At 43.0% G+C, this 24,815-nt stretch overlaps 1 protein-coding gene across 1 annotated transcript; it reads left to right on the top strand.

Moving 5' to 3' along the window:
* Positions 1 to 1,705: 1,705 nt before the first annotated feature.
* serinc4 (serine incorporator 4) lies at positions 1,706 to 24,469 on the top strand (the record flags this gene model as incomplete). The annotated part of the gene is made up of 11 exons (XM_084541155.1): positions 1,706 to 1,825; positions 8,953 to 9,120; positions 11,354 to 11,532; positions 13,745 to 13,824; positions 14,141 to 14,234; positions 16,786 to 16,997; positions 17,392 to 17,487; positions 22,042 to 22,168; positions 22,267 to 22,379; positions 24,031 to 24,184; positions 24,262 to 24,469. The coding sequence occupies 11 exons, from the start codon at positions 1,706 to 1,708 to the stop codon at positions 24,467 to 24,469; spliced, it is 1,551 nt and encodes a 516-aa protein (XP_084397281.1).
* Positions 24,470 to 24,815: the final 346 nt, after the last annotated feature.

Raw genomic sequence — 24,815 nt, 5'->3', positions numbered from 1 at the left:
ACTTAAATAACATGTGCCTCATTTCAGTATTTATCTATGACCCCCTTCTTCAGAGAGAGAGTCATTTCTACCTGTCTTTGTTGACGGTGGGACATTCCCCTTGTGTAATGGAGGAATAAAGTTGTGTGTTTACCGTCCTGCCGTGTTGTTGTTGATTAATTAAGACTTAAACCTGTAACCTGCATAACACCCACAGCTCAGAGAGTCTGGAGTACACCGGGCCAGGCAGTCAGGGTTACGGGGTGTGAATTCAACAGGTGAAGAAGAGAACATCAGGTCTTCATCATTTCATCTGGAGGCATCAATGAAAGTTAAATGTAGGATAATGTGCGAGACGCAGCACTGGGTCAAATCCGATTCTGCGTCTCTGTGCAGGGACTGACGTCCCGTCTGAAGGTCATCCCGACTGAGAGGGAGGGCTGAACAGCGACGGGATTATCCTGGCGCTCCGCCCTGCACGCTAACCCAAATCTAATCTGACTCTCTCCCTCTCTGCACTCAGCGCTTTTAAACAGCTACCGGATATGGCATTTCATTTCACTGCTGCTGCTGCTGCTGCTGCTGCACAGCACAGAGGGAAGCGTTGGTGTTTCTGCAAGCTGAGTTGTTTAGCACGGATTCAATTCAAAACTGCTTTTACGCAAAGATTCTGACTGACTGCCAAAGTATAAAAACATTAAACTAAGTATCAGCAAAGGTGTCTGCAGCTTACAACTAAAGCTTTCATGAATCTCCACGGTGCAGCAGTCTGGATTGTGCAAAAGTGATGCTAGGTTAAGGTTTTATGAAGGATTGTAACCGTAAAAGGCGCATGTAGGCTGTGGGAAAAAGTGACAATTACTTGCAGGTCTTGCAAAAGTTCAAATGATGTGAAAAAGCTGAACTTTCATGTGAGGTCTCTCCGTCCTGTCTTTACTGATTCCATCCCAGGCTGCCCTGCATCCAGTCCGTCCCGTTTCACCGTTTCTCGGTTGTAATGTAATCATGATAACCTGTCAGGATTACGGCCTCTTTCTGTGAGTGACACACAGACTCAGATTTGGAGCAGGTCTCGTTGGAGGCTGATAGGTGTCAGGCCTCAACATCCAGAAATCACACCGGGTAAATCTTTAATTTTGTAAATCTGGATTAAACACGAGTATTGCCCAATCCCATTGTACCGTGGAGTTTGTGCAGCTCTCGGGGGGGAAGGGACGGGGAGGGACAGATGGGACTAACACATGGTCCCTGTCGGCCTCCTCCTCCTCCTCCTCCACCTCCTCCTCCTCGCTTCTCTTCACCCCCTCCTCCCCTCACAGACTCTCTGACTAATCTGACCGAGTAGGACGAGGAGGGGGAGGATGTGGGAAGGCACCGGGCATTCGCCACCACCTCTCCCTCTTTTCTGGCAGCACCCAACACAGACGCAGAGCCAAAGTGCTCAGGGTATGGGCAAAAAAACAACTTATTCCCCCGCGAGGCTGGACTGAGAGCAGCTAAACCCGGCGCTCATGCTGAGGGTCCTGGCTGCAGGGAGCCCAGTCGGACCAGATTCACAGCTAATCCAGCACCGGGAGCGCGTTAGGACAACCTGCCGGACTTTGTGGTTTTACTTTTTATTCTCGTTTTCAAACAGGCCCGTTAGAGGTCGGGCCCCGGCCTCTTTGAGGATGCCGTCTTTGCGTGCACTCTGAGAAAGAAAGAGCCGTCTCTGCTTTGGAAGCCCATGGCCAAATGTAGAGTGGTGGTGGCCGATGAAAAGCAGTTTAGAGGCACGATGTCGGCCACTCAGGGGACGAACCGCAGCGGCGTCTACAACTACTTCCTCAACATGGTGGCCTATCAGGTGAGAGCTGGTGAGAGGGGGACTCTCTCCACTGTCAGTTTAGTATTCACACTGCAGGATGACAGCATTTTAAAGTCATTCCACAGACTCCTGACAATGCTTTTTACATTATTGAGGAAATGTTTATTGACATACTTAGAGATGGTTTGTGTCCGGCGGTGGAAGGAGATGAATTGAAGGTTACTTCAGTGAAGTCAAGCAGCAACAAGACAAATTAAAAAGTCAAAATACTCAGTTACAAGAAGGACTATTAAAAGAAAAAGTGAGTCTGTAGACTCTCAGTCATCCAGGTGATGGTGTATCTAAGAGCTGCTGTGATTTGTGGGAGTCCAAGGCAAAACATTATGTTGTTACACGGGAAATAATCTGTGTTATATAATTATATATTATATGACTGGGTCGTTATTGATGTGTAAGCAGCGTTTCTAATGCCGTGTCAGGTCACAGTGAGGCATGTTCCTCTCATTGATCCCATAGAGCTTTTATGGGTTCATGTTTTGTACTAGTTGTGTAATTGTAGTGGAGTAAACAGAATATTAGTTATGTAAAAGTTTGCTTTGGATGCTTTGGGATGGTACGTCTTCAGTGGTGCATGAAGAAGAAATGAAGGCTGCTTCAGTGAAGTACAGTAGCAACGCGGCAAATTGAAAAGTGAAAATACTCTGAGTCTGTAGACTCTCAGTCATCCAGGTGATGGTCTATCTAAGAGCTCTTCTGACTATCAGGTCATAGTGAGGTATGTTTTAGAAAGGACAACTTTCAGAGATCCCTTAAAACCTTTACCTTAAAATAACTAGCCAGCAAGTGGAACGTAAAGTATAGCGTCGTCGTCGTCGTCGTCGTCTTCCGCTTATCCGGGTCCGGGTCGCGGGGGCAACAGCTTCAGCAGGGAAGCCCAGACAGCCCTCTCCCCAGCCACTTCCGCCAGCTCCTCCGGAGGAACCCCCAGGCGTTCCCAGGCCAGACGAGAGATATAATCCCTCCATCGTGTCCTGGTAAAGTAAAGTATAGCGTGTCTTCCTGAAATGGAAGAACGGATTAGTTATATAAAAGTTTACTTTGGACACTTAGTGATGGTACGTGTCTGGTGGTGGAAGAAGAAGAAATGAAGGCTGCTTCAGTGAAGTACAGTAGCAACGTGGCAAATTAAAAAGTGAAAATACTCAGTTACAAGGAGAAAGTGTGTCTGTAGACTCTATCTAAGAGCTCGTCTGACTAGGGCAACTTTCAGAGATCCCTTAAAATCAAGTGGAACGTAAAGTATAGCATTTGTTTCTGAAATGGAAGAAGTGATTAATTACGTCAAAGTTAACTGACACTTAGAGATGATATGTGTCTGGTGGTGCAAGAAGAAGAAATGAAGGCTACTTCAGTGAAGTCAAGCAGCAACGTGACAAATTAAAAAGTGAAAAAGGAGCTTTAAAAGGAAAAGTGCGTATGTAGATTCTCTGTCATCCAGGTGATGGTGTATTTAAGAGCTGATTTAAGAAAATCAGTTCCTTTGAGATTCTCCAAAATGTTTCACGTCTCTTCTGAAAAGCTCTTTCACTTCTGACTTGTTGCAGTCTCTGTTAACTCTGTTTCAGACTCTGTTATAGATCGTTGTATGCAATAAAATAGCTAGTCAGGACTGTTGTGTGGTTGTAGAGGCGTTAATAGTACGAGATATGTCTTTCTGAAATGAAGTGAAGTTGGAGGTCACGTAGAATCAGATGATGTGTACACACACAGAGAGTGAAAGTGGCTCATGGTTGTTTTAACATCAGGTGAAGGTTCACAGATGTTGACAATACAACCACCTAAACTAATAGATGAAGTTTACAACCATTGGTTTATTGTGTCAGAGCGGTGTTGACTCAAGTTTGCGAGGCCTTAGTTTCCAGTTTGCATGTTTTTCATGGCGGCTAAAATGGAGCCATGCATCTTACGGAGGATGCACTTGTATTTGTGCTGCTGCTGCTGCTCCATCATCACACTCATGTAAAACCCACAGCAGACACATCAAACCTGACCAGGAGACGACCTTGTTGTCCCCTGCTTCTGGTCCTCTCACTCCCAGACACGTCTGAGACAAGAGAATTGTGGGAAATGAGGTGAAGTCCAGTGTGCCACCATCCTGCAGTTACCGCTGGTGTCCACAGAGGACGCTGTTCTGCAGAAGTTCACGGCTGCAGAAATGTTTCGTGAAGCATCGGGTGCAGACTAAAACGACTGGTCATAAACAATTCATCCAGTGAAAACAGCAACAGCAATGAACACACATGTGATCAGCTATTCAAAGCTGATTTTAAGAATGTAAAACCTTTTTATTTTTCCTTTAAGCTTTACTAAAAAGGGAGGGATAACCAGTGAAGACAATCACAAAACACAAAATGAAAATATATGCAGATCAAATGATAGAAAGAGAAATTAATTTAAAGGTAGGAATATACTTTTAAAATTAAAGTAAGATGAACTGTGAAGACCTTTTCACGGTGCATAACAAAAGATAAATTTGGATCAGTGGTGCATTAGGGATGTGTATCATGCAGGATTAGCGCTCAGATTAGCTTCCTGAATACCTGGAAGATGCAGGAGATCTGATAAGCATCTACAAGCAAATAACTATGTCCTAGATTATATGTGTGGAACATTAACATGACTGTTTGTGGTTTGTTAGACTGTGTCGTACATTTCCTCCAAACTAGCAAAATACTTTAAGTTTAGCTGCAGTTTGACCTGAATACGCTGCATGACGCACTTTGCTATTTAGTTATCTTTAAATACAAGCAATTATTCAGTCTTTTATGCCAAGTTAAATCTCCCTCGCTGCCTGCAACAACTTAATTCGGTGACTATTAATCCTGCATTATAAACTTTAAACTAGGCCACAGGACAGACGCCTAGCTGTCCACAAGATGGCTCAACAAAGCTAATGCTAATTTAGTTTCCATGAGGTTTTATATATAAACAGCTGAAACAAGGACATGTTGGGTCAGTTCTAAAGTCCTGGTGGAGAGATGGGGTTTAAATAGGAACATCTGTGAGTGTTTACCTGAAACTCGTCTATTAACGACCAGATACTCACCTGTGATTGCAGGATTCTGCTTTGATCCTGTTTTCGTTCCTCAGTGAAGCTACTCTAACAAAACATTATCGGCCAGAGACTTGAAGTGCGAACAGTGGTGAAACGTTTTGGAGACTGTTGTAAAATGATGGAGGATTATACATTGATCAGCCATAACATTATGACCACTGACAGGAGAAATAAATAACATCGACCACTGTTCTGCTGGGAAACTTCTGGACCTGGCATTCATTGGTGTGGATGTTACTTAGACATGTAGCACCCACCTAGACCAGACCAGGCACCCCCACCCCAGAGCAATGACACTCCTTGATGGCAGCAGCCATCCCCAGCAGGATGCAGCCTGACACAGACACACACACAAAAACACTTTAGGAACGACTAAAAAAAAAAAACATGAAGAACAGCACAAGGTGTTGACCTGGCCTCCAAATTCACTAGATCCTAAACTGATCAAGTATCTGTGGGATGATCCACAGAGGCCCCTCCCCTCAAAGGCCCCCACTAAAAACATTCTGTTACCAGACACCACAGGACACCCTCAGAAGGCCCATGTCCATTCTCTGATGAGTCACCACAAGGGAGACCTACACAGTATTAGGAAGGTGGTCATAATGTTGTAGCTGATCGGTGTATCTCAATCCACCTGATTTCACCGTTTTACCAATCTGATATAAATGGCTTCATTTACTCCTCTTTCAAACCATCTGTCTGTTTTAGCTGGAGACAGACCCTAGTCCTGTGATTTTCAGGTGTTATTCCTACTAGGGGACAGGGGGAACCTCAAACTTCCCACCAGTCCCTTAGAATTGAAGGAGCTACTTGGATGAGTGGTGAAACGTCTTCTCGAAAAACTCTACAAGTCCAGTTGCCTTGTTTTTTTGGATGTCTTCAAGAAACTCTAAGTCCAGCTTGTTTTTCTTTCGAAATACCTTGACCTAGATGACTGAGAAGTTTTACAGACATGTCAACACAAAACCCGAGCTCAACTAGTCAGTATTCAGAAAGTGACAACTCTCTGTGGATCTTTCTTCTACATAATCTTTCTAAAATGTTTCCTCATGGTTTTCAATCTTTGCAGAGACCTTTCAGTCTTGAGCTCTGGTTATTGTTTGACTGGTGGTTGTGACAACATCTTCAGTCAAGATGGAAACCTTCAAAAAAGGAAATAAAGATTTCTGGGGGAGATGCTGAATGATCTGATGATCTGCAGCAGCTGCCACATGAGCAGTCAGTGGAAACACTCTCGATTAAGTCAACAGCTCTCAACCGTTCGATACTCAAAGAGATGGATGGGTTGCAGCGAACTGTCCCTTTAATCATATTCCACAGCAGTGACTGCGCACGATTAAAGATCTATTTTTGTTCAGTCTTCCCTTCAACGAGAAGATGCTGGATTATCTTCTCTGTATTATCCATCAGATTATAACTTGCACGTGATGAGTAATAACATGTACCGGATTCACGGAGTCTGCTCCGGCGTACTCAGAAACCATCCAGTGCATGTACCTGGTACCTGCAGCAGTACCGGATAATGAAAATCAGCAGAGAAAAGCAGAAAACTAGAGGCTCTTTCTCCTATCCCGCTCATCCTCTTGTGACCCCGATAAAACCAGACAGACCTTCAGACTGCAATCTCCGGAGTTTGCCGAAGCGTCCGACAGATGTGCACGCCGGTTATGCCTCCTTAGATTTAGTGCAGGATCAGCGGCGTTGGGCTTTCATCCAGCCGTCCACAGCCCTGATTTATCCGAATCAGAACCAGCCAGATGCCGTTGGACTCATTAGTTTAATCTGCCACCAACTGCACCGCTGCCAAATGCTCTGAAATGTAGGTTGTCTCATACTCTGACTTTCAAATGTCCCTCAAACTGCTTGGCCTTTAAAGCTGGGACTTTCAACCTCCTTCCACATTCCACTATGTTCTGAAGGCAGGAGGTTTATGGAGCACTGGTTGCTCGTTGAGACGCTAATTTACGGTTCTGATAAGGCAGATGTTGTTTCTGATTTTACTCCGGCCTGGTGATGAGGTTGAGGTCTGGTAACCTGGTGAAGGTAGCTGGGAATGGAGGACCCAAATACTTAAAGAGGAGGAGAAGATAGGAGCAGGAAACGGGACAGGACGCTTACTTTCTACATAACAAAAGACAACGGCAACAATAAGGCAGAGCAATACAAACAGTCCAAGCACAAAGATAATCCAACAGAAGCCCCAAGAAAATACAAAAACCGAAAAGAAAACCAAAAACTTCCAGGGAAAACCACGGATTGAATTTGGAGATGTTTTTTCAAGTGGCATTGTTAAACTACGGCGGCACAGTAGTGTGGGGGTTAGCACTGATGCCTCACAGCAAGAAGGTTCTGGGTTCTAATCCATCATAGCCAACTGGTTCCTTTCTGTGTGGAGTTTGCATGTTCTCCCTGTGTCTGCGTGGGTTCTCTCCAGGTTCTCCAGCTTCCTCTCACCGTCCAAAGACATGCTGGTTAGGTTCATTGGTGATTCTAAATTGGCCGTAGGTGTGAGTGTCTCTCTGTGTTAGCCCTGTGATAGACTGGAGACCTGTCCAGGGTGGAGCCCACCTTTCGCGCCAATGACAGCTGGGATAGGCTCCAGTCCCCCCCCCCCCCCCCCCCGCGACCCTCCAGAGGACAAGCGGTTACAGAAGATGAATGAATGAATTTATAATATTAAACTACAGCGTGGCAGCATCATGTTAAGTTCTTGTTTTCCTTCAACCACAAGAACATTTGAACTGCATCTCTGGTGCTCACTTGCCAAAATATTAGATACAGAAGTAAAAAAAGATAAGATAATATATAAGCTGAAAGATAAGATAAAACTTTATTTATTAATGAAAGTGTTACAGCAGCAGTGTCAGGGAGGGTTGGGAGGTAATGCAGGACAGAGAGGGCTGAGGCAGGAGTTGGCGAAAAAGGTATTTAATGAAAAAAAACTAAACTTAAAGCAACTTGAGGAAACAAAAACTTCAATGAAACATAAACCATGAAAAAGTGAGCTACACCTGACAAGACAAAAACTATGACGAGACATGAACGACAAGCAACGAGAATCATGACATGAATACGAGGCAAGTACGACGTGACAGAGAACAAAGGGGAAGGCAGGGCTATACACACAGGATGGAGGAGGTGACGAGACTCACACAGGTGAAACTAATCAAGACGGGGAAGACAGTCACAAAGGCGGGAAGATACAGGAAGAGACACGAGACAGGAAACTAAGAACTTGACAAAATAAAACAGGAAACTGAAAACAGAAAAACTTAACAGCAAACAGAAACCCTGGAAAACTAATCACAAACCATGACAGGCAGGGAACAAGAGTGCAACATACAAAAAACAGAATAAGGTAAGACAAGAGAAACTATATAAATGTAAATATATTAAGGTACAAAAAATATTTACATATTGCATCAGGTTTAAGTGGCTAACCAGAAAGTTGAAAAAAGGCAAACTCCAAGAGGAGCTGCACTAAGTATTGCACCAAAAAGACATGAGGTAGTGACGTGAAGTAATGACAGGGATGAGTTGGTACAGACAGATGTATTATGTTCTTTATATGTCCAAGAAAAGAAGCTCAGCAGCAGCAGAGCTAAGGAATGAAAGAGTCTGACTGATGAGGGGACAAAGGACATCCTGCAGAGTTCCTTCTTCCACTGTGGGTGCAACTCTGTGTGAATGTAGTCCTGCTCTAAATCCTCCTCCGCGATCGTTCTAATGTACAGCTGATGTTGAAACAGAATAAGGAAAGGTGGTAATTCAACTTGGAGGATGTAGTTTGTGGTGCCGTCAAAACAAACTGAAGGCCAGAACTGTTTTGGAGGCACAAGGGAGATCTACAAAATATCATATGTTGGTCATAATGTTATGCCTGATCGGTGTATATCAGGCAAAACTGAATCCCTCTGTGTGTCATCTTTCTACATTTGTCTTTTCATTTCCTGCAACACTAACTTTGGTTGCAATTAAAATTGAAGTAACTGTATTATAGTGTACTAATCCTAGTGGCTCATGTTCATGTCATTTCTCTTCTCCTCAGATATGCTGCTGCTGCGGACCGGCCCCCTGCTCTCTCTGCTGTGCCTTCTGCCCCCCGGTCAGATCCTCCACCAGCACGAGGGTCATGTACACCCTCTTCCACATCATGAGCTGCGCCGTCTCCTGCCTCATGCTGTCCCGCACCGTCTCTGAGCTCGTCAGGGAAAACGTGAGTGACGGGGAGCTCGTCCAGTCTGTAGCCTTCTCGTATCACGTACACACGACCTGCATGATGGAGGCGTGACTGCCGATTGAAGGGCCAGTCATTAACAAAACAATGCCATTAATTAAAGAAATCAGCTGGAGGGGCCTCTGTGGATCATCCCACAGATACTTGATCAGTTTGGGATCTAGTGAATTTGGAGGCCAGGTCAACACCTTGTGCTGTTCTTCATGTTTTTTTTTTTTTAGTTGTTCCTAAAGCGTTTGTGTGTGTGTGTCTGTGTCAGGCTGCATCCTGCTGGGGATGGCTGCTGCCATCAAGGAGTGTCATTGCTATGGGGTGGGGGTGCCTGGTGGTGCAATAAGTTGGGTTGAGGCTGAGGAGGATCTGAGAGTAGGTGAGGTTTGGTTGTGAAGAGCCTTGAAGGTAAAGAGCAGGATCTTGTGTTCAATACGTGCTTTAGTAGGAAGCCAGTGGAGCTGCTGAATAACTGGTGTCATGTGGTCCATGGAGGGAGTTCAGGTGACGGTACAGGCTGCAGCGTTTTGGACCAGTTTATGGAGACATTTGGAGGGTAGACCAAAGAGAACAGAGGTGCAGAGGTCGATGCTTGAAGTGACGAGGTCGTAGACAAGGACGGTGGTGGTGCTCTGTGCTAGGGATAGGCTTGTATTGTCTCAAGACGGTCAGTGTTATTAACTTCTCCTGTCTGTGGTTTTAATGTTGTGGCTGATCGGTGTAGCTTAAATTTTCATTGATGCAAACCAGGAACAAGGTGATGAAACGAAAAGAAATGATAAAAGGTCCTGATATCGGATATAAATGAGATGAGATGAGAGTTCAGGTTCAAATGAAAAGAAAATTGACAAAATCTACTTTAGAAGAGTTGATTCTGCAAAAAGTAAAGCGTCAACAGTTAAAATAATAAAAGAAGTAAGAGAAAAAGAGCAGAATAAAAATATGAAATGACAAAATACTGAAATAAAAAAAAATCTATAAAATTAGGAAACTATAGTAAGAACATCTTAAACATCTTAAAAATAAAATTAAAGACAACATGACAGCATCATGGGAGGTTCATGTTAGTGTAACTCCGAACTGTTGGACTGCATGTCTAAAAAAAAAAAATAATAATAATCAAATCACAGTTTACTTTTTAAAACAGGATTATTTAGCAAATACCAATAAAGTATAAATCCTGCCTCTCTGAGATCCTCATCAGGCTTTTCCGTGGCCCGGTGCATCTCTGCTCTTTGGAAACAGCTTAAATCAAATCTGTTATCAGCCCAGTGGAAGCAGAGTGGAGACTTTAAAATAGATGTAATGTCTCTCTCTGTTCTCTGTCAGCGCATCAGTCAGGAAGAAGTCTGGATAAATTCAAACTGATTTATTATTTTCACCAATCAACCAGAAATGAGAGCGTTGAAGTAGCGTTACCTGCCACTTATACAAGTTAGTATTAGTCTGACGCTGTGTTCCCAGAGAGAGAAAGAATTTTAGTGTAGTATTTAAAATCTCAAATTAATGCAACTGATTATTGTAATGAGTGGTCTACTAAACGTGAATTATGCAGTCATGAATAATTTTAATGTGAAGAAGACAAAATAAATAGAAGAAGAAGAAGAAGAAGAGAAAAACAGAAGAACAAGAACGAGAAGAAGAGCAGGAAGAACAAGAAGAAGGAGAAAAAAGAAGGGAACGATGAAGAAGAGAAAGAAAAAGAAGTAGAAGAAGACAAAAAAGATGGAGGAGGAGAAGAAGAGGAAGAAGAAGAAGAGGAGGAGGAGGAGGAGGAAGATTTGAGGTGCACATAATCAATTATGTCAGTTGAAGACATTGTGTCACTTCTATTTTGAATGTTGACATGTAACCAAGAAGAAAACAAATATATATATACAAAGTACATATAAAAATCTACTATTATTCACAAAGCTGCTTTCATTCTGCCTCCAAAAACTCTCTAAATATCAAACCTGCCTAAATCATACATACCTGCCACTTCATTAGGTACACCAGTGTCAATGACTGCAGTCTAACAGTCCTGTACTGACTCCTCATGAAGGTTCTGTGTTCTCATTCTGGAGGCTGTGGTCTGTAGAACTATTGAACTGTGTTGTTCCTATGACTTTGAGTCACTAATGTACCTAATGTTTTGGCAAGTGATCTGCTGGAACCAGTGCCTCGGTGTCCACACTAATACGTGGATCCAGTGGTGAATGTGGCCCGTGTGTCGTTTCAGGTGCCTTTCTTCAACATGGTGTGCGACCAGGCGCATGGCGGGGGCCACTGCGAGATGCTGGTGGGCTACTCGGCGGTCTACAGAGTCTGCTTTGGCACGTCCTGTTTCTACCTGATGATGGCGATCTTCCTCATAGACGTAAAGTCCAGTCAGGACTTCAGAGCGCTCATCCACAACGGGTCAGTCTGATTTATCTCAGCCAAGGCTTTTATTCCTGGAACTTATTCTGTGGAAAACTGTTTCCATGGAAATAAAAGTGCTTAATTAACATGCTAAAAATGACTTTTTAGTCACTTCCCTGAATCTGTATATTTAGAACAGACTAGATCCCATCCAGAAATGTTTCCACTTTTCTACCCACACCTTTAAATACTTCAATCTGGAAGGGGAAAGTGTTTTCCCCTCAGCTCTATTTAAAGCTCACACTTTCCATCGCAGCACAGTCGATTAGAGCCGTGACGTAGCTCAGATTAGGATTTGACACACTGGACCGCTGCTCCTCTCCTCTCGGCCATTAATCTACTCACAAGAGTCTTATCGGTGCAGCGGTGAAAGGCTTCAGGGTCTTAGGCTGCAAAGGTCACAGCTCTTGTAGTGGTCTGCACGGGGTCAGTGAGTGACCCAGTGCCCCGCCGGAGCCCTCTTAAAGAGCAGATGAGGTTCAAGTTGAGACAAAATCGGCTTGAAACTCATTTAAATGTTTTGGTTTGATTAAAGATATAAACACAGTGAACTGCACCAACAACAAATCAGTTTCTTGTAGCAACAGATAAACACTATTCAGGAAAATGCACTGTAAAATGTTTTCCAGAGATGTAGTGAAATCAACTCATAATTTCTGAACATAACATAACTAATTTGTTTTGTAGCTTGAAGAAATCACATTAATATAAAAGTGTAATGTTTTGGTTTGATTAAAGACAGAATAGTTTTACAGTGAATGAAAAACAACAACAAAACAAAAAAAATATATAAACAACAACTCATTGTGCAGAAAAATAGTGAAATCAAGTAATAATTTCCTAATATAACTCAAAATAATACATAAAGTCATGTTTAGCAGCATGTTAGCAGTTGTAGTTTGAAAAAAATACAACAATATAACATTTTAAAGTTTTGGTTTGATTAAAGAGTTTTACAGTAAATGAAAAATAAGCATTACCACAGAAAAACAACAGCAACAATGACAAAACTACAACAACAACTTCTTGCAGCAACATGTAAACACATTCAGGGAAATGCACTGTAAAATATTTTCATGCAATTTTGTTAAATCTACTAATAATTTCTGCAACGTAACTGCGGAAATACGAACAGCTTGTTATTAGCTAATGTGTTTGTAGCTTTAAAAATATACAACAATATGATATTTGAAGTTTCGGTCTGATCCAAGTCTGAGTTTAACAACTCAACGTCTTCAGCAGCTTGTAAATGCTTTATAGGGCAATGCACTATAAAATATTTTCTAGACATGTGGTGAAATCAACTAATAATTTAATGATTTAATTTATTATTTTAGGTTAACTTCAAATCTGATCTCTCTCTGACCTGAATGAACTGTAAAAACTTGAAATAGCACATTGGCTAATCTGTTTAATTGTTTGAAGAAATTACATATGATGATATAAGACAGTGACAGGGTAATTTCTGCAAAATGTCCTTTTACGTCGTAATTATATCATCCTATAGCAGAAAGATGAAATGAGAATACCATCATGAGTGTGTTTGTAGATCATCTAGAGTGGTCACAATGCACAGTTTAAGCACGTTTAAAGAGTGTTTTGTTAGTTGTTAGACTTAGATAGACTTTATTGATCCACGAGGGAAATTGCTTTGTCACAGTAGCTCATAAAAAACACTAGTAAAATGAAAAATAGGTAAAAGTTTAAAAAATATAATAAAATTGAAATAACACAAATAAAATATTAAAAGAAAAATTAAATTAAATTAATAAAATAACAAAAATAATATAAAATTACAATATAATAAAATAATAAATAACAAAAATAAAATATTGCTAAAATAACAAAAATAAAATAAAAATAAAATAAAATAATAAATAACAAAAATTAAATAAAATAAGCACAAATGTGTAAATCTTGAAGAAATAGAAATAGAAGTAAATATACACTATACACATAGGAAGCATAAATGTTAAGGTGCAGTAAAATGGATGGGAAAGCGCTGACATGGATAAGACTGAGTTATCTGATTGATAAAATAATAAAATAGATTCAGTAAATGGATTTAAATGTCTTAAATCGAGCAAAATGATTTGCATGTGCATCTTTCTACACTTGAAGAACAACGGGTGCAATTAATTTTATTAAATGCAACCTATTAGCTCACACTGTACACCATGCCGCCACTCACCTGTCCTTTCTCACGCAGGTTCTGGTTCCTGAAGCTCATTACCCTGCTCGCGATGTGCACCGCTGCCTTCTTCATCCCAACAGAGTCCTTCCTGCATGGTGAGAAACTGAGCTGTGCCGTTCATAATTTACCTGGAGACAAATGGCAGCTCCTCCTGAATCCTTCTAGAGGGCAGCAGAGATCTGCTCCCGTCCTCTCTCCTCTTGTTGTCCCGCTGCAGGGGAATTCATTATTAGGCCGTAAATCTCTGCGGTTTGGTTTCACTTTGTTTGGCAACAATAAAAGTGACTCTGATACAAGCCTGATATCTGAGATGATTTATGATCTACAGTTTGCCGTCTTCCTTCCTCCCTCTGTTTGTCTCTCCCTCAAACACATCAACGGATGACTCTTTGTCTCCCTCACCTCTCTCAGCATGGCATTATGTTGGCGTGGTGGGAGGATTCGCCTTCATCCTCATCCAGCTCATCCTCATCACGGCTTTCGCGCACACCTGGAACAAGAACTGGTGAGTGAACGGGTCAAATGAATAACATATGTCGTCATTTTATCATCATTTTGTTGAATTTACGGTGTTTAATCTGCAATAAACCTACATCTAAACGTTACATCTAAACCATTACTGTGATTCCAAACTTTTCACCTTTGCTGTTTCAACGTCCCAATGCAACAGCCCTTAAAGCCAGCTCCATAAAAGAAATGACCTGAGTCATGACCCCCACCGCAGACAGCACTTAAACTGAAATAAACTGGAACATAACATCCGCTTTGGAGCAAACGCCTGCAGAGGACAGTTCAACATCTAGTTGAAGAGCAGCACATGGTTTTTGAATGACATCCTTTTACTGTTTATATGTCAGTTCGCCTCTTGACGCTGATGCAGTGAAGAATTTGCTCCACAAAGTTATATTCATGCATTTATTGTTGGAAAACGAGACGAAAGTTCAGATCAGACAACCTGTTTCTGCTGCATGTTACACAGACACACATCGACATATTGAGTATTTCTAAAACTCTTCTTCTCTAACCCTCCAGGGTGCCCACGTGGCTTAGGGTCAACCACAGCCCCATTGTTTAGCAACCAGCTGGGAGACCTTTCTTGTCTCTCCCTCTGTTTCCTGTCATATCTCATAAAACACACTTTGTCATAAAAGGGCAACAACGACAAAAACAAAATCATCATCAAAATATGAATCCTGTAGACCTTTCTGAGGTTCACCGTTCTCCCAGGCCTCTCACGGCTTCTTACATACACAGCACATATAGATTTATTTCCATCCAGCGTTGCATTCATTTTTCACCAAGATCTTGTATTGATGATGGGAGAGTCTGACCACTGCACAAAGCCTTCTCCAGCACATCCCAAAGATTCTCAATGGGGTTAAGGTCTGGACTCTGTGGTGGCCAATCCATGTGTGAAAATGATGTCTCATGCTCCCTGAACCACTCTTTCACAATCTGAGCCCCATGAATCCTGACATTGTCATCTTGGAATATGATCCATTGATGGAATAACCTGGTCATTCAGTATATTCAGGTAGTCAGCTGACCTCATTCTTTGGACACATAATGTTGCTGAACCTAGACCTGAGCAACTGCAGCAACCCCAGATCATAGCACTGCCCCCACAGGCTTGTACAGTAGACACGAGGCATGATGGGTGCATCACTTCATCTGCCTCTCTTCTTACCCTGATGGTTCTCCACTATCCTTCCAGTTTTTAATAATGCGTTGGACAGTTCTTAACCCAGTTTTAGTAGTTTCTACAATCTCCTTAGATGTTTTCTCTGCTTGATGCATGCCAATGATTTGACCCTTCTCAAACAGACTAACATCTTTTCCACGACCACAGGATGTGTCTTTAGACATGGTTGTTGAAGAAATGAGAAGCTACTCATTGCATCAGTTGGGGTTAAATAACGTGTTGCCAGCTGAAAGATAATCACCCATGCAGTAATTATCCAATAGGAGGCTCCTACCTATTTGCTTAGTTAATTCCAGGTGGTGACCTTTTTTTTTTTGGCCAGGCAGTTAATATTTAGACGCATTATTAAACACACCTGCTGTAGATATATATATATATATATATATATAGAGAGAGAGAGAGAGAGAGAGAGGGGGGGGGGGGGGGGGGGGGGGACGACGACTGCAGCCATGATTCCCATGTGCAGTTACGAGTGTTGCTCTTTCACACCTGCGATGATGGATTCAGCATCTGTCGGCAGAACGATGCTCTTTAAATCATTCAGACCGACGTCAGCAGCATCTGCCCCGAACAGGCGGACAGATGTGCAAACACAAGAGGCTGCTTTTTTTTCAGCCAGAACCGTGTTTACACTTCATCAGTAATCAGTTCCCAAAAGAGAGACTCCACACCAACTTTCAGCCACAAAATAATTTCCAAAATCCACAAATATTCCCTTCAGTGTCATTATGACAAACTAATTGATTGCTCGATTGATCATTGACACAGATTTGACATAACTGGTGTCAGGTTAAAACACCTGCATGGATATGATTGGCTATGACTAGTCAGCTTGTTCCTTTGTTTCCTCCCTGCTGATGAGCCAACGCCTGCATCTTCTTCTCGCCGTGTCCTCGTTCATTCCGCCAGACTTGTCCCAGATGTTATTCACCATCTGTGTCCAGCTGCTGCTGCCGCCGTCAGCCTCTCTCAGCCGGCTCTGAACTCCGCTGCACGGCAGAGTTGTAGCTGCGTCAGCTAAGAGGATTTATTCATTCAGGACCCTTTCCAAAGCAAATGCAAACAACTAGAAAATCCTCTTACTCTCTTTAAAGATGTGTAGTGTAGAGACGTTCTCATTCACGCTCAACCCCCGTGGAACTGTCTCTCCCTTCTGGGTTTGCAGGTCAAAATGCCAAAAACCATTCAGGAAGTCTTAATTTTTTTATGGATTTGCACCTTAAATAAATCACTTATGGTTTCAGGGTTGTGTGTCATCAGACAGAACTAAAACTAAAACCATAAACCAGGACTGTGAATGTTGTTAACAGTGCAGGATGCATGTGAAACTGAAACCACACCGTTGCTCCCTCAGGTTGACGGGAGCGGCAGAAAACAAACGTTGGTACCTGGCGGTGATGTGCGCCACCCTGTTCTTCTACACCATCGCCACCATGGCCTTCACCTTCATGTACAAGTACTACACGCACCCCATCGCCTGCCACTTCAACAAGGCCCTGCTGTGGATCAACCTGGGGCTCTGCGGCCTCATGTCCTTCATAGCCGTCACGCCATGCGTGAAGCAGAGTGAGTCGGTGAAACACTCCCGCGTCTGTCATCGATTCTGAAATAACACTTAAGTCAGCTACGGCCGAGCCAACATCCACCTGTTGAAACCAGCTGATTATAATAGTTAGATGCAGGCTAACATTATCTGGAGTCACCTGCTATGTTTGCACACGTCTGGGTTTTATGATTGAAACATGCAGCTGTTTACAGAGGTTTACTAAGGCGTCGCTGCAACAATTCAAAATGAAAAACTAGTTTGTTTTTCGACTCCACCATATTTATTTCATCCTAAACATTTGCAGATTAGCTATGTCAGATAAAAGTCTTGTATCTGCAAAAGAGGGTTGAGATGGTTTGGTTAAGGTTTTACGGTGTGTATTCTGACAATGTCCTGACTCTCTTGTCTCTGCAGAGCAGCCTCGGTCCGGGCTCCTTCAGGCCTCCATCATCAGCTGTTACGTCATGTACCTCACTTTCTCGGCGCTGTCCAGCCGACCTCCAGAGAAAGGTACGCTCACTATCCTGACACGGAGCAGGAGCAAAGGCAGAGACCTCTGCAGCTTCACAGAGACACTGAACACTGTATTAAATCTGACACACAAACGTCCATCATGCACAGAAAAGACATGAGTCGATCAAAGGAGAAACACACGTGCAGCACTGTTTTCTTTGTGGTTAAATGCTGTTTAGAGCTGCAAGACGATGCAAGACATTAAAAGTGACGCTACACAGAACTATTCCCTGGGTCTTGTCTCTGCAGTTTACCTTCGCTGCTCACTTCTCAGCAGGAAACAGGAATGCTCTTCTGAAATCCATTGTACGCTTTCATCCCAGCATCTGGGGCCCCAGACTGTATTTATTATTTTGACAGCCCCCATTTTAGTCTGTGGGCTAGGCTATATAACAGAAAGACTATTAAAAAACTCCATCCTCCAAAATGATCATCCAGTAGAATTGTTTCATTAGTGTACCTAATATTTTGGCGTATGAGTGTACATCTTCTATTTTACCTTTGCCTAGAGACTTGAACAGATATGTGGGCAAAAGCAGAATTTTTGTTTCATAAACTTTAACATTAATTGACTCATCACTGATAAGGAACAAGTAGAAGAGGAAAAAGAAGAAGAAGGACAAGAAGAATGAAGAAAGGAAGAATATGAACAAGACAAGGAGGAGCAAGAAGAAGAAGAGAAAAACAGAAGAACAAGAAGAGGAGGAAGAGGAAGAACAAGAAGAACAAGAAGAAGAACAAGAAGACCTCTTTTTGCAACGTCATTATCGGCGTAAGGGAACAAAGTGTCTCCTTAAGTTTCTCTCCTTCTCTACACACCTGTTTGTACATCAGATACCAGATACGAGTCTCTTATTGTCGCCCTCTCCTAAAGCTTAAGTCTTTATACTGAAGTGCCCCCATGCACACACTCACGCAATCCTCCATAATTTGCCTTTACTCTTTTTTCCCTCCTAATGACTCACCTGTTGGCTCCAGGTGAAACAAAGAGCCTCCACATGGCTCAGACATTAGCGCAGCAGCTTGTCAGAGGCCCCCATGTCTTATCCAGGGTTTACATCTAAATCACGCATGCAAATATAGACACATGCACACACACACAGATAATCTGGGATGAGATGTGCTCTGACATGCTGCCCGCTGGGCCGGTGGCCTGTGGTGAGGGCAGACTGAAGGATATTTGTTTCACATTCCTCCTGGATCCATTGACAACATAATAGCAGAGGCTGCCAGTGTCATTAAATGTGTTCTCACACAGCGCGTCCTGATGAGGAGAGGGGTGCGTTATGATGTTCAGGTTTCCTCGTACACACTGAGCTGTCAGACTCTTTTATTCAAGTGAGGGCAGCTCAGATAACACGAGCTCGCCAGTTCATTAGGTACACCAGTGAAAACGAATGCATCCTAATGTAACAGTCCTGCACTAAATCCTCTGTGCCTCAGCATTAGTTTCAAATAACTGAGAGAGCTGTTTCATTCTGGAGGCTGTGGTTTGGAGAACTATTGAATTGTATTGAGTTGTACCTGTTCCTATTATTTTGACAGCCCCCCCTTTTAGTCAGAGGGCGAGGCTAAATAATAGAAACACTTTTAATTCGGTCCAGTTTAACAGCAACACAACCACCTGTCTGACAGTTTCAACATCAACTGAACACTAAGATTTAGTGCAGGACTCTTTATTATTAGAATACGTTCGTTTTCATCAGTGTACCTAATATTTTGGCATATGAGTGACTGTTTTACCTATCTCTGGAGATTCCTACAGACAGAGCAGGGCAAGAGCAGAATTTTTGTGCCTAAAACTTTAACAGTAAATGATTCATAATGGATGATAATGAAGAAGAAGAAGAGGAACAAAAACAAGAAGAAGAAGATGAAGAAGAGGACAAACAAGAAGAAGAAGATGATGAAGATGAAGAAAAAAAAGAAGAAGATGAAGAAGAGGAACAAAAAGACAAGAAAAAGAAGATGAGGAGCGTGACGAAGAAGAACAAGAAGAGGACAAACAAGAAGAAGAAGATGAAGATGAAGAAGAGGAACAAGAAGACAAGGAACTAGAAGAAGAAGAAGAAGATAAGGAGGGGGATGAAGAAGAAGAAGAGGGGGAACAAAAACAAGAAGAAGGACCAAGAAAAAGAAGAAGAAGAGGAGGAGGAAGAAGATATAAAAGAAAAAGAAAAAGAGCAATTAGAACAAGAAGAAGATGAAGAAAAATATTAATATCTGAAGATAAGAAGAAATTGAAGATGAAGATGAGGAACAAAAAGACAAGGAACTAGAAGAAGAAGAAGAGGAAATTATTGTTGTTTATTTATTTAATAAACTATTTAATAATTTTAGGGCTACAGATGGAAAGTAGCTTCTACTAAATCTTTTCTTTTCCTTTAAAAGGATTAATGTAAATACATGCTGTCATTAAACTGAATAAACTGAATAATAGAACTTTTACTGCTACTACAACCACTATAAACACTATATTAATATTAAACAAGCTCATGACACGTGTTTTAGGCGTAGTGTTCTCTCGTCAGGCTCTTAAAAGTTTATCACAAAAGCATTATTTTGAAGGACTCAGTTCAGCTGCTCTTCCAGCCTTCCTTTGCATTTTTAACAACGTTGACATAATCTACAGTAAATGTGAATGTGTGTGTGTGAGAGGGAGAGAGTCCTGCAGCAGAGCGGGACACTGTTGCAACTTGTTGAGAAAATATGCAGAGTCCCTGAGTCTGTTATAAAAACACCTTTTCACCGCAAAGACAGAGCCGCACACGAAGACACTCACTCACTCACTCACTCAGCTTCACACTCTGCTCTGCTCTGTAATATTTAATTCCCACCTACGGCTGCTGAGTTTCCTTTCTCTCAGCTCCTCTAATTCAGGGTTTCTCCACCTGTCAGGGTAACATCTCCAGAGGGGGGGTGGGGGACGTGAGCGTGAGTGTGTGATCCGTCCTCGTTACTGTCTTCTTAGGTCTTTGTTTGTCTGCTCTGTCCCCGGGAGGCTTATCCTGCTCTATGAGCTCACCCTGACAAACACTCACACTGAGTAATCCTCATGTTTCTGAGAGGACGAATTAGTCTGGAGACTGACAGAAAACGAAAAGACACAACTCAAAGAGCGGGACGTGTTTTTCCTCCTCTCGACAACTCTTGACCCGAGTGCGTAATTACAGGTCTGTCTTTTTGAGGACAAACTTCAGTTTTAGATGTCAGGATTCAGGACAGTTTGAGGATGCACTTTTGAAGATACTTGGTTTTAAGCTTCAGATTAGTCCGAGGCTTTAGGTTGATGTCCATGTCACATATTTAGTTAGCTGTCCCCATAAAGATTGAAGTCCAGATGTGTGTGTGTGTTAAGGCGCAGGTCCTGTAATTAGCCGGTGTTTTCACTGAGTTCCTTTTCCACCACAAACACACTCCACACTCCGCCAGGAATCCGGCTGAAACGACCCTCGGGAGGCCGGACCTGAAAGATCTGTGTGCGAGCGTTCAGGGAGGCAGAGCTCGGCACATGCATGTGCATGTGTGAGCATACAGTGCATATTTGTGAGAACTCTGTGTTCCCCCCAGAGAGTGTCCAGAGGGTGAGTGTTTAAAAGAGAGAGAGAGAGAAAGAGAAAGAGAAGGGAAAGAGGGAAAGAGCTGCAGCCCAGGCCCCTTTTTACAAGAAAGAAAGGAATTTCTCAGGAAATGAAACGAAGGAGAAAGAGTGAGGAAAAGAAGAAAGCGACGCCTGACCTGCGACTTTTTCTCCTTGTTACTGACCAAAAAGCAAAATACAGTGAGCTGTCAAAAAGAAAAAAGAGAATGCTGTAGTTTAAGGAAAAAAGACATTTCTATTTATTTGCTGATTACTGACTCCTGCTGTGGCTAAACATAACGAGGCAAAACGAGGAGCCAGAACAGAAGCGCAGAGCTAATTTGTAGATTAAAAGTGTCACAGGTTTGAGTTTAAATTAGAAAAAACAGAATTTTCAATTTTCAATATAATTCAATATAATTACAGAGAATCAGAAGCACATGAAGGGAGGAATCTGCTCAGAAATGAAATTTAATATAAATGTTTTTCTACAGTTTTGCAGTAAAAGACTGATCTTACACATTTCTTACTCCCTGTAGAGTTTATTTCTGTCCTACATTCACTTTAAACACTTTCCAGAGTTGATAAAATAATAGATATATACATATACAGTATATGATAACGTTGGGGTGGCACAATGACAAGAAGGTTCTGGGTTCTAATCCATCATGGCCGACTGGTTCCTTTCTGTGTGGAGTTTCCATGTTCTCCCTGTGTCTGCGTGGGTTCTCTCCAGGTTCTCCAGCTTCCTCCCACCGTCCAAAGACATGCTGGTTAGGTTCATTGGTGATTCTAAATTGGCCGTAGGTGTGAGTGTCTCTCTGTGTTAGCCCTGTGATAGACTGGAGACCTGTCCAGGGTGGACCCCGCCTCTGTCCTGTACTCCTTGACATAAATTAGTGACAGACTAAAACCAGGGAGGACAGTTTCCTGCTTTTACACTCATCTTGTTGTCTTCTTTTGTGTGTCAGTGGTGTATCAGGGCATGAACATGACCGTCTGCTACCCCAGCGTGGGACAAGATGGGATCCAGAATGAAGGCAACGCCGTCGCCATCATCGGGGCTGCCATCATGTACTGCTGTGTCCTGTTCGCCTGGTGAGTTAACACTTCAGCAGGATCTGTATCCGGATGAGTAAAGCCGCCCAGTGTTTTCTGCAGAGATAAACGTGTTCAAATCTAATTTCCCCGCGCAGCAACGAAGCGTCCTACCTGGCTGAGGTGTTCGGGCCGTTTTGGATGATCAAAGTTTACCGCTACGAGTTCCAGAAAGCCACCTGCTGCTTCTGCTGCCCCGAGGAAGAAGAAGGTACTGCATCGCTTTATATTCACAAAATATTCATTTATTTTAACCCTACTCTCAAATAAAGACCGCCTCCTGGAAAAGGTCAACGCTGAAATACACCGATCAGCCATAACATCATGACCACCTTCCTGATATCGTGATTGATACTTGAGCAGTTTGGGATCTAGTGAATTTGGAGGCCAGGTCAACACCTTGTGCATGTTTTTTTGAGTTGTTCCTTAAGTCTGTCACGGTTTCGGGTGAGGTAGGACCCAAACGCAGAACACAGCGGGACAAGGCAGGAGTGCTAAACAACATGGTTTTAATGAAAACTGAAGGAGGTGCACATGATTCAGTGTAAACCAAGAACTCAAAATACAAACACAGGTAAGAACTAAAACCAAGGAGAAACTAAGGAACACGAAGAAACACATGGTTAAACTTGCAGGACGGAACAGAAGTAACATGAGATTACAGAGAAAAGGACAGGGGAAGATAGTAGGACAGAATAAATGTAACATAGCAGAGGGGTAAGCTAGCAGAGAACATAAGTACATACAAGAACACGGGAAGGATTACAGAAGAACAAAGGGAAAGGCAGGAATATATATATATACAAGTGGGCTGTGACGAGACACAGGTGAAGCTAATGAGAGGGTGGAGCACACAAGGAGAACCCAATGAAACAATCAAAAGGGGGGAAAACACAGGAAGTAACACTAGACAGGAAGAACTTTACAAAATAAAACAGGAAACTCAAAGAACAGGTTCACAAGAAAACAAAACTATGACAGTGTCAGGCTGCATCCTGCTGGGGATGGCTGCTGCCATCAAGGAGTGTCATTGCTATGGGGTGGGGGTGCCTGGTCTGGTCTAGGTGGGTGCTACATGTCTAAGTAACATCTACACCAATGAATGCCAGGTCCAGAAGTTTCCCAGCAGAACACTGAACTGTTACAAGATGGTCGATGTTTTTCACTTCTCCTGGTCATAATGTTGTGGCTGATCGTGTGTATTTGCACGACACACAAAACTAAAACAAGCAATAGTGCATATGCATATTTCAAAAGTGCTGTTTGCAAAGCATCCTCCTGTCCTATCCCAAAGCTCTTAATCAGAAGATGCTGCATCGTAAAATGGCAAAACTCAGAATACTTAAAAGGAACTTCCTGTTTAAACCAATCTGGAATAACAGCAGAAGAGCAGAGTGCGTTTAGACCTTCTGACTGTGTAATTTTCCTCTTAAACCTGATTTGTGGTTTTGACAGAAACAAACTCTGACTCTCTGTCTTCCATAGTGGTGAATTTTATCACCACATGCAGCGTGTTGGTGCTGGGCGCCTGAAATCTTTCATGTGGTTGCGTCACGCCGGCTTGGCTGAGCGGCTCCAGAGACTACCCAGTCTGTCTGTTTACTACTTTGGCCCAGAATGAAATATCTGTTGCACCTGTCGGATGGAGTGTGTCCAGACATTCACGATCCCCAGAGTCCCACTGACTTACTGATCCACTTCGTTCCATCTAGTGCCTCCAGTGTGAGGTTGAAATAGTCGTATATTTAAAGATCAAATGCCATTTCCAGCTTCCAGCCTCAGAGGTGCAGCTGCTGTTTTAGCAAATACTGTTCAAACCTGAGTGAGCACTAACCCTAACCCGTTCACTTTTTATTTTCCAGCCGAAGAGGAGTTTGTGATTGATGACGACAACAAAGGCTGTCAGAAGGTCATTCACAACGAGACGCAGCGAGTGGCTTACAGCTACTTCTTCTTCCATTTCGTCTTCTTCCTGGCCTCGCTCTATGTCATGATGACCCTCACCAACTGGTTCAGGTTAGTCCGTTTCCACACCTTGCTGCTATTTCCTTTTCGAGTTCCTTTTCGTGAACGTTTCTTCTGTCCTCCTCCAGCTACGAGTCAGCGGTGCTGGAGACCACCTTCACCCACGGCAGCTGGTCTACCTTCTGGGTGAAGATGTCGTCCTGCTGGGCCTGTGTCATCCTCTACCTCTGGCTGCTGCTGGGCCCCCTGTGCAGCTGTCAGTCCGAATCCAGGCCTCGCCGCTCGCGCATCAAACGGCGCTCGGCGTCGTCCCGCCACGTCACTGTAAGCGTCTGACGCTCGCTGAGAGGCCAGGCGGTGGGCGGGGGGATCAGACACGCTGCAATGTGGACAAGAGGTCCGGTAACTCCGAGCCTCCCCTCGGTGCACTGCAGGAGGAGGCTGTCAGGGATGGATGGCACTGGGGTCAGAGGTCAAAGACTCTCAGAGGTTTGAGAAGGACCAAGGAGGAAGCTCAGCACTCGTTGCACTGCTGATTTGTGAAGAACTGGGTACAGCCCAGACGTCGACGGCCTCGACGTCAACGGCCCTGACACCGTAAAATTAAACCACTAACAAAGACGTGACTGTGGTTTGGACACACACTTACAGTATGAATTGCCAAAGGGATCAGAAGGAGTGA

Source organism: Chelon labrosus (assembly GCF_963514085.1).
Source record: "Chelon labrosus genome assembly, chromosome: 3".
In the NCBI taxonomy this organism is placed as follows: domain Eukaryota; kingdom Metazoa; phylum Chordata; class Actinopteri; order Mugiliformes; family Mugilidae; genus Chelon; species Chelon labrosus.
The sequence above is the reverse complement of the archived record's forward strand: the minus strand, read 5'-3'. Positions and strand labels throughout refer to the sequence as shown.